The 13,805-nt window shown below is 35.4% G+C and overlaps 1 protein-coding gene across 30 annotated transcripts in view; it reads left to right on the forward strand.

Annotated features, from left to right (window-relative positions):
- The window catches only part of TMEM232 (transmembrane protein 232), a 182,592-nt gene extending 169,197 nt beyond the window's left edge, over nucleotides 1-13,395 (forward strand). For 18 of the 30 annotated variants that reach the window (XM_070569556.1, XM_070569573.1, XM_070569563.1 and 15 more), the window contains 2 exons: nucleotides 8,949-9,042; nucleotides 12,767-13,395. In XM_070569556.1, coding sequence (XP_070425657.1) covers nucleotides 8,949-9,042; nucleotides 12,767-12,973 — 301 coding nt within the window. In that variant the 3' untranslated portion in view covers nucleotides 12,974-13,395. Of the gene's footprint in view, nucleotides 1-5,909; nucleotides 6,048-8,948; nucleotides 9,043-12,766 lie in introns of all 30 variants that reach the window. The other 12 variants (XM_070569549.1, XM_070569570.1, XM_070569554.1 and 9 more) reach the window with 2 other exon arrangements.
- Nucleotides 13,396-13,805: the final 410 nt, after the last annotated feature.

Genomic DNA, 13,805 nt, shown 5'->3' on the forward strand with positions numbered 1-13,805 from the left:
CTGATAAGACAGAAGTCACACCTAATCATGGAAGTGATAGTTCATTACCTTTGTCATATTCCATTGGTTAGAAGCAAGTCATTGGGCCATACTATACTCAAGAAGAGGGAATTACACAAGGCATGAAGCCTAGGAGGTGAGGATTATCAGGGGCCATCTTGGAACTCTGTCAACCACAAAGTTCATTGTGAAAATTGGAAAACCAAAGATAAAAGAAACTGAAAACTTTCGGTGACAGAAACTATTAGCAATCATAAAACATTCCATGCGTTTCTGTTTTTCCAGAAGACTTCCTTGACGTTATATTAGAGTAGTGGTTCTCAGCCAGGGGTGATTTTGCCTCCCAGGAGATCTTGGTGATGTTAATAGACATATTTGATTGTCACCAGTGGGACGTGTTACTGCCATCGAGTGGACGGAAGCGAGAGATGTTGCTAAATATGCTACAATGCACAGGACAACTCCCTACAACAAACCAATATCTAGTCTAAATGTTAATATGGCAAAGGTTTAGAAACTCTGGGTTAGAATCATGTATTTTTTGCCAAGTACTATGAGCAGAAGTGACATGATGATTCTGTGCCAAAGCAATTAAGAACTAGCATCTTTCCTTTGCAAGTCTTTCTTCCTCTGCCAAAGTGAACTTGAAAACCACATGTTGAGATGGTGGCATTACAAGATGGGAAGAGCCTGGATTCCTGGGTCACCAGATGGAGGAGAGCTCCTAATGAACTGCATTAGATTTTGTGTGAGCAAGAAATAAGCATTTGTTTTGTTACTTGAGATTTCAGTGGTTATCTATTGAGAAAATTAGCAATAAATCATCTTATTTATAATCTCAAATAATTAAATAATCTTAAATAATACAACTCCAGAGAGAAGTAACAGGTTACTACAAAGGTCTGGGAATTAGGGAGGCATTGGATGCTGGAAAAGTGGTAACAGAAGCAAGAAGATGGTCAAACAATTGCCTCAATACACTGAGGGGCAGTAATATCCACTCTAAAATCATAAATACCCCTTCCTTAGTATTTAAATATATTTCATTGATAATATTTGGAAAATAGGTAAAAAGGTTTCATATAAAAATTTATCTGAATCTATTCTGTTCTTCAAGTTGGTTAGAGTTCAAATAACAAATGGCACTTGAATATTTTCCTGCCTCAGTTTATTAAATGTGAGAGTAGAAAAAGACATTTTCAAGTTATACTTCTATTCACCATTTCTTAGGAAGATTCTTAAAAATATCTTCCCCCAAAAGAAGGAATAAATAAAGAAAAAGCAATATAGTAGGCTCAGAAAACACTGGTCCCGACAGAGAACAGTGTTGAGGAGTGTTCCCAGGATGACAGTGACGCTGCAGGCCTAGATTCAACCAGTTCGAATTGGTGTAGGAAGACACTTAAACTCAACATGTTCAAAACTGAAGTTATCACTTGTTCTCCACCCAACCTCAAAGGGCTCTTTGATACATGTGCTCACTTAAGTCAATATGCACCCTTCTTCTCAGTAACACTACACTAACTCCTACTTATCCCTCCAGATTTGTTTCAGAAGTGTTCCTGGAGCCATACCTCTTCCTGGGGCACATTATGTTTTCTCCTTCCTTGTGAAACCATCTTCATAAGTTTCTATAAGCTGCCTTTAAAGAAACTTAAACACCCTTTGCTATGTCTTTTGGCATGTTTCAGTCAATTACATCACAATCCTGTTATCATAACCACACAGGTTAGTGTTTAAAATGAGACTGATGAAAAGACCTCAGACTCTGATGGCTAAATTGATTTAGGAGATTGTAAATAAACTGAAATAGAACATGAATCTGCAATGTTAGTGTGGCAGAGGACTATCCTTGGCCTAGGGCTGCAAAATTGTTGTCTGGGAATGCAGGAAGAATTGTTTCAGTGGAACATGTCCATTAGACATTTTGACTCAATGGATTGAAAAGAAATTAAAATTCAAATAGTCTTGACTTTGAGTTCCTTAGTTCCTTCTGTAAGCTCTAGTCAATGTGAAAGTGACACCTGAAACTTTCTGGTAGGCACTGTATAGGAAACCGCCAGATCAATAGTCTGTCTGGCAAGGAAAAGTTAGACTGAAACTGTAGAAGCAGATGTCTGAGACAGAGCCCCTGGGATGGGATCATTGGGAATGGCAGAAGCCCAAGGACCCTGGAGCCTCCTTCATCGGCAGTTTTTTATGCCAGGCAGAAATGGGATCCTGCCCAGCCTGTGCAGATGATGGAAGGGTGAAAGCAGAAAAATTTTTAACTCAAACTGAGCAGACTGTATACATAGAATGTTTTGCACTGCAGGAACTACAAAACTAGGGCAATTAAATAGGTACCAGATATTTTAAATGTGGGATCAGGTAGTGGTAATAGAAATAATTGAGTACCAGCTCTTTCTTTACTGATCAAATGGGATATCAAAAATTATCTTGAAACAAATGAAAATGGAAGCAAAACATACCAAAACTTATGGGATGCAGCAAAAGCAGCTCTAAGAGGAAAGTTTATACTGATAAATGCCTATATTAAGAAAAAAAAAGAAAGATCTCAAATAACCTAACTTCATACCTCAAGGAAGCAGAAAAAGTGGAACAAAATAAGCCTAAAGTTAGCAGAAGGAAGGAAACAACAAAGATCAAAGTGGAAATAATGAAGTAGGGACTGGACAACAATAGAAAAGATCAATGAAACTAAAAGCTGGTCTTTGAAAATATGAAACTTTTAGCTATACTTACAAAAAAAAAGAGAGAAGACTTAAATAAAATAAAAGAAGAGAGAGAAGACACCAAAACAGATACCACAGCAATACAAAGGGTCATAAGAGACCACAGTGAACAACTGTATGGCAACAAATTGGATAAACTAGAAATGAATAAATTCCTAGGACAATACAACCTATAAAGACTGAATCATGAAGAAATAGAAAATCTAAACAGACCAATAACAAATAAGGAGATTGAATTAGTAATCGAAAACTTCCCAAGAAAATCCCAGGATCAAATAACTTCACCCGTTAATTCTACTAAACATTTAAAGAAGAATTAACACCATTCCTTCTTAAACTCTTCCAAAAAATCAAAGGGACAAGAACACTCCCCAACTCACTTTATGATACCAGCATTACCCTGATACTAGAGCCAAATAAAGATACTATGAGATAAGAAAAGTACAGGCCAATTACCCTCATGAATATTCTCAACAAAATGCAGATATTCTCAATAAAATACTACTAAAACAAATTCAACAGGATCATACATCATGATCAAGTGGGGTTTATCCCTGGGATGCAAGGATGATTCAACATATATAAATCAATCAATGTGATACACTACATTAATATAATGAAAGATAAAAATCATATGATCACCCCAATAAATGCAGAAAAAACATTGTACAAAATTCAAATTTTATCCTTTCATGATAAAAGCTCTCAACAAGTTGGATATAGAAGGAACATACCTCAGCATAATACAGGCCATAAATGACAAGCCTGCAGCTAATGTTATACTCAGTGAAAGGTTGAAGGCTTTTCCTCTAATATTATGAACAAGACAAAGTTGCCCACTCTCACCACTTGTCTTCAACATAGTACTGGAAGTCCTAGCTGGAGCAATAGGTCAAGAAAAAGAAATTAAAGGTAACCAAGTCAGAAAAGCACTTAAATTGTCTCTGTTTTGCAGATGACATGATTTTATATATAGGAAACCCTAAAATATCCACTAAATTAACTGTCATAAATAATAAATGAATTCAGTAAAGTTGCAGGATACAAAATCAACATACAAACATTAGTAACTTTTCAGGGCTGGTCTAGTGGTTTAGTGGTTAGGTTCATGCACTCTGCTTCAGCAACCCAGGATTCTCTGGTTCAGATCCCAGATGCGGAGCTACACACTGTTCATCAAGCCTTGCTGTGGCAGGCATCTTACATGTAAAGTAGAGGAAGATGGGGGCAGCTGTTAGCTCATGGCCAATCTTCCTTAGCAAAAAGAGGAGGATTGGTGGCAGATGTTGGCTCAGGGCTAATCTTCCTCAAGAAAAAAAATCAGTAGCTTTTCTATACACTAACAATGAACTAGCTAAAAAAGAAACAATCCCATTTACAATGGCATCAAAAATAATAAAATACTTAAGAATAAATTTAACCAACGAGGTGAAATTTCTGTACACTGAAAACTTTAAGACATTGAAGAAGACATAAATAAATGGAAAGAAACTCCACACTCACAGATCGAAAAACTTTAATATTGTTAAAATGTCGTTATTCCCAAAGTGATCTGTAGATTCAGTGCAATCCCTGTCAAAATTTCAATGGCATTTTTCATAGAAATAGAAAAAAATTCTAAAATTCATATGAAACCACAAAAGGCCCCCATTAGCCAAAGCAATTCTCAGAAAAAAACAAAGCTACAGGCATTATACTTCTTGATTTCAAACTATATTACAAAGCTATAGTAATCAAAAAATTAATTTTTGTGAGTGGCATAAGAAAGGGTCCAATTTTACTCTTTTACATGTCAATATCCAGTTTTCCCAGCACTAATTATTGAAGAGATACATGCATGGGTTTATTTCTGGCCTCTTGATTCTGTTCCATTGGCCTATGTATCTGTTTTTATGCCAATACCATAGTTTGGATTAAACATAAGAACTGATATTATAAAACTCCTAGATGAAAACATAGGGAAAAAGCTCCTTGATGTTGTTCTAGGCAACAATTTTTGGGGTTCAACACCAAAAGCACAGGCAACAAAAGCAAAAATAAACAAATGAGAATACGTCAAACTTAGCTTCTGCACAGGAGAGGAAACCATCAACAAAATGAAAAGGCAACCTATTGAATGGAAGAAAATGCTTCCAAACCATCTGTGGAGAGTTAATATCCAACTCGCACACCTCGATAGTAAAAAGACAAATAATTTGATTATAAAATGGGCAAAGGACCCAAATAGACATTTTTCCAAAGAAGACATACAAGGGTTAACAGGTACGTGAAAAAGTGTTCAACATCACTAATCATCAGGGAAATGCAAATCAAAACCACAGTGACGTATCAACTCACACCTATTAGAATGGCTATTATCAAAAAGGGAAAAGATAAGTTTTGCCAAGGATGTGGAGAAAAGGGAATCCTTGTGCAGCATTGGTGGGACTATAACCTGGTACAGTCACTGTGGAAAACAGTGTGGAGGTTCCTCAAAAAATTAAAAATAGAACTACCATATGATCCAGCAATTCCACTTCTGAGTGTATATCTAAAGGAAATGAATCACTACCTCAAAAGGTATCTGCACTCCTATGTTCATTGCAGCATTATTTACAGTAGCCAAGACATGGAAAGAACCTAAGTGTCCATCAAAGGATGAATGGAAGAAGAAAATGTGGTGTATATATACAATGAAATATTATTCAACCATAAAAGAAGGAAATCCTGCCATTTGTGACAACATGAATGGACCTTGAGGATATTATACTAAGTAAAATAAGTTAGACAGAGCATGACAAATACTATATCATCTCACTTATATGTGGAATCTAAAAAAGCTGAACCCACAGAAACGATATGGTCACTGTGATTAGGTCATCTGTGTTTGCTAATTGTCACTTATCTAAATTTGGCTCCTACACTCTCATAGAGACTGGAAGATAGGGCACTATCTTTCTTGATGATTGCCTTTTAAAAGGCTGGCTCTCAAGTTTTTGAGAAAGACATTTCTGGGTTGTAAAACTTACAAGAGTGTGAGAGAAAAGGAAGAATTTACAATCACAAGTTTTCTAAAATACTCTGAAAAAAGGGAGGTCAAGGGTCTAGAGTCAAGAAGCATGTCTAAGGTTTAGTCAAGCTGAGGGGAAAGTTGAATCCTTAAATCCAATGACAGTGTCCTTGTGTCCTTATAAGACATGTCCTTATAAAAGACAGAGAAGGAGAAGACATACAGAGATGCAGAGGAGAAGACCTTATGAAGACAGATTCAAAGATGGGAGTAATATGTCTACAAGCCAAGGAATGCCAAGAATTTCCAACAGCTACCAGAAGGTAAGAAGCAAGGAATGCATTCTCCCCCAGACTCTCCAGAGGAACCAACCCTGCCAACCTCTTGATTTAGGACTTTTGGCCTCTAGAATTATGAGAGAATGGATTTCTGTTTTTTTAAGCCTAGCAATTTGTAGCAGATGTAAGATAGTAATACACCATCTTTCTAGAAAAGTTTCTCCCTACTTCCCATTTAAACTCCAAAAGTCAAAATTGTACACTTCATTTAAGCTCATCTTAATTGTTTTGTCCTCCATTCCTTTTCCTCTTATTTTTTTTTTCTCTTCTCTTTTAGTACCAGCCAAAAGCCATGGCTTTCTCTTCTGAATTCTTTTGATAATGATGGTAATAAGGATAATACAGCCAAGACTTGTTTAGTATTTGCTCCATTAAACATGCTTTGTGTTTTATCCCTTTTCGATCCTTATAAGAACATAACAAGGCAGGTACTATTATTCTTTATATTAAAAGTAAAGAAACTGAGGAACAGGATTAAATAATACTAAGTGGCAGAACTAAAATTTGCTTCAAGATCTACGTACAGAGCCCATGTGCTTAACTATTTTATGTATTCTGTCTATATCATTGAATGTTTACTTCTCTTATGTCTCACGTTGTCTTATATTATAGTTGTCTATGCATTTGTCTTTTCTAGTACAAACCGTTCAACTGAGATAACTAGAAATCACAGATGCACAAGCATATTCATCTAATCTTCTCATTTTAAAAGTTTTCTATATTGTCATGAATTTATTTAAACTTTTGTATTCAAGAAGGAATCTGAGGCAACTTGCTTGAATATTTTTCACCTTTAAATAATTTAAAAATTTTGCCGTACTTATATTTTCACAGTATTTAGCACAATTCTTTAAATATCAGAAGTGCCCAAATTTTGTTGAATGAACGTATTTAATCCAAGTGTTGGCCCCAGATTCCCCAGCATTCTAGAATCATATTTTCCTTTAATGTTTTAATAGAAGGGCTAGAGTCCCCATTCTACATGCAATGGGAAGATCATCTCTCTTCTGCCTCACAATATTTCTGCATCTTATGGGTTGGGAGAGGGCTCCAGATATTTTTCCTGGTCACTTACGACTTGAGTTGCTTTCCTTTGAACTCCTGCTATTAGCTCTACCCTGTGACTTGTCTTCTGATTGCCATCCTCTTGCTGTACTGGACACTGTTCTACTGTCATAAGAGTGTTGTATGGTAGCCTCTTACTGATGACCTGGAATATAAAGAGGATTAAAGCATATCACAGCTTTCATTTATTCATTCAACAATTCACCAAGCATACAAACATTCATTGAATATCTAGTGGCACTGAGGAGACAGTGATAGGCAAACGAAAAAAAGTCTCTGCAATCATGAGCTCATATTCTAGTTAGGAATATATGCAACTCACACAGGCACACAGATAAACATAAAATTACAACTGAGATAAGTATGATGAAGGGAAGGCCCATGGTGAGTTGACAGCTATCATAGTGGGCTTGAACTGACTGCTGAAGGATAAGTAGGCATGAACCAGCCCTGCAACAGAGATAGAGGAGGAGGAGAAATGCACTGGAGAAAGGGATGACAGCGTGTGCAAATAAACAGTAGCAGGGTGGAGCAAGGTACATTACAGGAACTGCAAGAAAGCCCATGTATTAGGAATGCGTAGATCCAGGCCAAGTAGGGAGAGACAGAAGTCTGAAGAAACTATGCAAAGCCACTTTAACAAATGCACAGTCTACACCAGGCTTCCTTAACAACAAATGTGATCTTAATCCTAAAGCTAATGGGGAGTTATTGAACAGTTTAAAGTAGAAGATTGACATGATCCACTTTGTATTTTGAAAAAAAAATTGGCTACTGTATAGAGACAAGATAAAAAGGGTAAGGTTTGGAGGATACCGGGATTCTGAAAAGGAGACCTTAGCCAGGTGAGAGATAATGATTTAGACTGGGGAAATGATGGTGGAGATGAAGATGAATGGAGAGATTTGAGAGGCATTTAGTGCAGCATAAAGCAAGAGGACCCGGTGATATGAGGGAAGTGTGGGCTATCACAATTATAGAGCTCACTGAAATGCTATAGGCAGCAACTTGAAAAAATGTGTATTAGACATTATAGTCTTAAAAATTGATTAAACTTTTCTGAATATGGAAATTTTCCACCATCTATGTTTCTCCTTAGCCTCTTGGCAAAGAGCTTTTCCTTTAAACCCATTTTCTCTCTTTCAAAACCATATTCTCTACCATCATTTTGTTGCTTTACATATTTCTGGACCCACAATCATTTCTTCATAATAACTTTAATAACACAATTATTATGTAGACAGTTAACACTAAGTCTCCACTAGTTTAAGGCTCAGCTTTGCACTGCCAACACTTTCAGTGAGTTGTTGCTCAGCTGTCTGCTGCTCTTCCACCCTTAGTAATACAAAGCGCTCGGAGAAGTATTGAAATCACGGCATTTTTCAGAATATCTGAGATCAAATTCTTAGGCTTAGACTTCCAGCAGAGCTTCCAAGGTCATGGGGTTATATATGGCTGTGGACACTTTCATCTGCCCACGGGGCATGGTTTACTTCAGGCTTCCTTAAGATCTTCCTATCCTAGCATCTCATTTGTTACCAACCAGCAGTAGTATTTATGTTGCCTAGGAGAAGATTGCCTTTTTATTATTTATAGTTCTCATTTTATATATCATGCTCTACCCTCAAAAATGTTAGTTTTAGTAAACCAAAGCTTACAGAAACTAACCGCTGTATATATAATAGTCTACACAGAGTATTTTACGTTAACAATATAGAATCAAAATCTTTGATAATGAATTATGACTTGCACATCTCTATATTTCTGGAAGGAGGAATATCTGTAGTAATAGTGGATCTGTTCTTGTGTGCTCTTTTGAAGGGGACATTCTTCTGTATCAGATCTCCCGTTGTTTCCTTATCCAGACTTCTTCACCAGGACAGATGAAGAGTTGGCGAGAATCATTGACCTTCACGTAAGATCAACTTTCTTAAACTAGCAGCAAAAGCTTTGTTCTTTAAAGGCACTTTGAATTATTAAGTGTAAGTTCTGAGACTGAAACATTAACACATGAAACTTAAAAGCAAAGCCATGATTGGGCATTACCAAACTTAATTATATCTCAGTGCACTGTCTATACACCTCAGTGCCTTCATTGAACTACAGAAAATTTGGCTTTCTGACATTTGTAAAATACTAGTCTTATCCCAAGTTTCCTGAATTCATACTGATTTCTTGTGACAAGAATCTGATATTGAACACCAAACACTGACTTTTTTCTATAGTGTAGTTTTAATAATGGAACAAAAATCTTTTCACTCAATTTTTGGTGATCGTTCTTTATCCTTGAAATATTAGTAAGAATTTAATCACTGTTCTTGGTATGAATTAAACAAGCAGTGGCAATACAAGGTCATTCACTTAAGATACTTTAATCCATTGAGCTGTATTTAGTCGATGATTTCTCACCAAAATCATTTTATGACTCCTTCTTTTTAGGAGTAAAGTTGGAGTTGGAGAGAAAGTACTTATTTTTTGTTTTTCCTTTGAATACGATATGGAGTCAATAGCATATAGAACGTGTTTAAATTAATTTTATCGCCAGTTCAGTATTATCTACCGGATTGTGTTTATGTTTCCATGATTAATTTTTTCATGTTCCAATTATTTAGTGATCTTTTGAGAAAGAATAAGGGATCATTTCATTTACTGATTCCATTGAATAGTTATCACACAGCTAATATTGAAGCCACTCTAGTAATAGCTACAAGTATTGGGGTTTGGAAATGGAATGACATCCTGGAATCATGAAATGGTAGCTGTAATATTATTCTTTTATTCACTAATAAAGGTTTTGCAAAGCCAACATGTCATATATACAGGGTATTATCAAAAATTCCTAATGGTTTATAAATTGCAGCATCTGTGTTTTACTATTCACTTCAACTAAATGATCTAGAATAGATTACAAGAGATAGCAAATTGCTGATGTGTATGGATCCATATATGTAGTGTAGTTTTAATAACAGAACAAAAACCTTTTGACCCGATTTTTGGTGACCATTCTTTACCCTTGAAAGATTAATAAGACTTTAATCACTTTGTGATTAACCACATCTGCCTAGGGCTAGTTGAAGAGACTGAAGGCATTATTCTGAATGATAGAGAGAAGGATAGGAAATAGCTCCTAAAAACCATCATCTTTTCCTCATTCCAAGAGTATGAGCATGATCTAAGCAATCACCACCGTCAATCTGTTTATAGTGCAGCTATAGAAGGGGAAAGAAATCCTTCCTGAAAATATGTTTGATAATTGATAGGATCCAAAATTTTTGCTATGTGGCCAACCTAATCAAATAGTTAGTAATTTGCAGTATTGATTTGGGAAATTTTATGGAAGTTTCTCTGAATATTACACTTTTAAAAATATTCACATATATACCATTTCCTTTCAGATAGCTATAGCAGTAATGCTTTGTACTCATATTTGCTCTTACATTAGTTAATTTAATCCTCACAACAACCTTGTGAAACATTTACCAATAACAAGAATGGTGGTTACAATGGAGTTACTTGCCCAAAGTTTTAAATTAGTAAATGACTGAATCTACACACAAAACCAGATCTCTGGATTCCAAATCCACTTTTCAATGTTCAATAGTTGCTCAATTTCTTGGTTTATAATCCCCATCCTGAACTGGAGGTGGGAAGGTGGAATCTGTAGTATTGGCAAGAAACAAAAACACACAGCTACAGGTGTAATTGTCCTGCCAAGTCAATTGAATTTTACTGAGTGGCCATAATAAGCAAAGAATAGGGCCGATACCTAATTTTTCAGGAGATATTAAGGTACCTTGTACACTGCTAGTATTCATAGCATGATGACTGACTCCCTGAATGAATGGGTTGATTAAAGCAGTAAATAATGGTTTTATTTTCCATGAACTTCAAGCATATCTGCATCCCCCTCGCTGCCACAATTATGATAATAACAGCAGATAAAAGTAGAGACAAGACGATGGTTTATCCAAATTGAATTTGTCATAGTCAACAGGGACAAAAATGAGAAAGAAAAATTACTTTTTTCTGAGGCTGACAGAAAGAAGGATCATAACGTTATGGTAAATTCCAGCGATGCCAAGTTCTAACAAGCTGGAAAAAGAAGAAGAGCTGCCTCCTGGACGTTAGCAAAATGATAGCCCATTATGGCTTTTATACATGCTGTTTGGGAAATAAAAGAGTTCTACTTCACGAAGAGTTCTTAAGAATTAATCCTCTGTTGATTTTTCACATTGTAAAGATCAAAGTCATGACATACATTGAAATCTCACATAAGGTAGATTAGTTGTCCTTGTTTATAGATATTGTTATTGTTACACTAACTACTACTTTTATGCTGTAACAAAAAATTGGTAGTTTGTCACACAATTAATATTATTATTTATTTATTATATGAGAAAAAATTGTGTGTCACAGATGGAACTTGTAGACTGACTAAACCAAAGTATGAATTTCAGCTTATGCCTCAATGTTCTGGATGTTTTGCCTCAATTTTCTGGATATTTCATGTGAAAATGGTTTTTGAAAAATGAAACTTATATGAGTAATAACTGTGAGTAGTAAGAATCTCAAGATAAGTGCAGGTAACTTTTGTAGTTCTCATGTCTTTAAAATTTAACAGGGAATAAAAAAAGTGGACGTGATTTTATTATTATTTTTGTTTAATATTTACTGAGTATGCTGACATCTTAAAAAATATTATTGCCTTTGGAAGGCTGAATGATGTGTGGTGGATTCTGAGGTTTAATTCTGCTTACTAATATCTATATATCTCAGATGACAAATAACAGTCATAATTCACAGCACTGGTATATAGTAATTTAGAAGTTAATTGATAGGTTGTTAAGCATAGTCTGGTCATTTGTGAGTATGCATGGGCTGAGGGTGACAAAACGAGCAATGCAGATATGTCTTTTTAGAAATTTTCAACATTTCATGCTAAGGGTCATTCTGTCCTGAATTTTTACCCAGCTTAAGGAGAGATTACTGCCTCTTTTTTCCATTTCTCTCATTAAAGACATTAGAAGGGGGAAAGAGATCCTCTTAATGATGTTTAGTTTAGGATTTGCCATCATTACTTCCAACTATGTATTCCTAGGACTCTTGCCTCCAGATAATGCTGTTATTGTCATGACTTAACATGTTCAATTGAGTTGAATTTCTTAGAAGTATTTTTTACTGGTCTGCTGCAAAATGAGCATTTGTCTACCCATTAGTTTCATTTTCAACCTCCTGTGTAATAGTATGACAATTTTTGCCTTTCACTTTAATTTGGTTTTTCTTTTTGTTTTTCTTTGGCTTGATTTTTCATTTTATGATTCCATGCTATCATGTAAATACAATATTGATGAAGAAAGGAAATTTCTTTGATATATAGAAATGTAAATTCTATTATTTCTTCTTTTGAATGGTTTATTATTAAAAATGTTCAAAAAGAATTCTGTTTTTTATGAGACTTGTATGCTTTCTAACAGATGGCTTATATATTTTTCCTGTATAATTGAGTATAAATTCATGAAGAATATTTGTGAGAAAAACTGAAAGGATAATTGGATATAAGAATCTGTATTTTGAGAAGACAAATTGATATATTTTTTCATGGAAAATCATATGTAAATGACATTTTCTCTCTGTAACAGTGGCAGGAAGAGCTAAAGACCCGACAGAAACAAGACGCAATATGTGAGGAGGAAGAACGTAGACGTAAAGAGTTAGAAGAAGAAAATCACTTCAGAGAAATTATGAAGAGAAGAGTAGAGAAACTACACAAGCAAACCAAACCCTACGAGCTTCCTCCTAGGAATGAAGAAATTTCATTAGAAAAGATAATGACCCCCCAAAATTGAGGCCCATATGTCAGAAATTCATGGTATGAAAGACACTGAGATAACTACAAGTTAGGAAAAATTTCTTCTAATTTACTGGAGGCTGTCTTTTAGAAAAGAGTTGTTATCCTTGTGCAGGCTCTTTAATAGTCATATCTTAGTCCTAAATTAACAGTTAGCTCTTAATCACATTTGAGTGAAGTAATTTTCTAGACATTTTCGAGAATACGGCTAGAGCTTTTCCTAATTGACCTGCATCTTGATCAGAGAGCATACTTAGTCAGTGATTCTCGGAGTATTGATATTTAGTGGACAGTTAGATGGAAATGAATTGCAAATTATTAATGAGTCACATATAAGAATTATTTTATTTCTTGAAAATGGAATGAGCATCAACTGATACTCCTATAATAACTATTATACAAATAAAAAAAAGTAAGGCACCTGCTTGGATTTGCATTTCATGGTCCATCTCTGCCAAATCAAGCCATATTGATTTCGTCATACTTACCATGTGTCAGAAGGTTGAATTTGATAAGTTACAATATAGAAACAAATCTGGACGGGCCAGTCATCTCAGAATGACAATCTTTGACAGATACCAGAGGCGACTCCTCAGTGACAGTTTTACTTTGTCACATGAGTTTGGTGGATTTGGACGTCCTGGAAGGTATGGCAGTACTTACTGGAGGGGTTCATCCAATCAGGAGTCATTTTTAAAATGGTGCTTCACTCTCAATCACTTCGCACGCAATCTATGGGTAAGAGTAATGGGGGTGGGGGTGTCCAGAGTTCCTGTGATACCTTACACTCCTTTCTGAAAAATATAGATAATAACCACACCTCAATTTCA

Source organism: Equus przewalskii, chromosome 13, assembly GCF_037783145.1.
Source record: "Equus przewalskii isolate Varuska chromosome 13, EquPr2, whole genome shotgun sequence".
Taxonomy (NCBI): domain Eukaryota; kingdom Metazoa; phylum Chordata; class Mammalia; order Perissodactyla; family Equidae; genus Equus; species Equus przewalskii.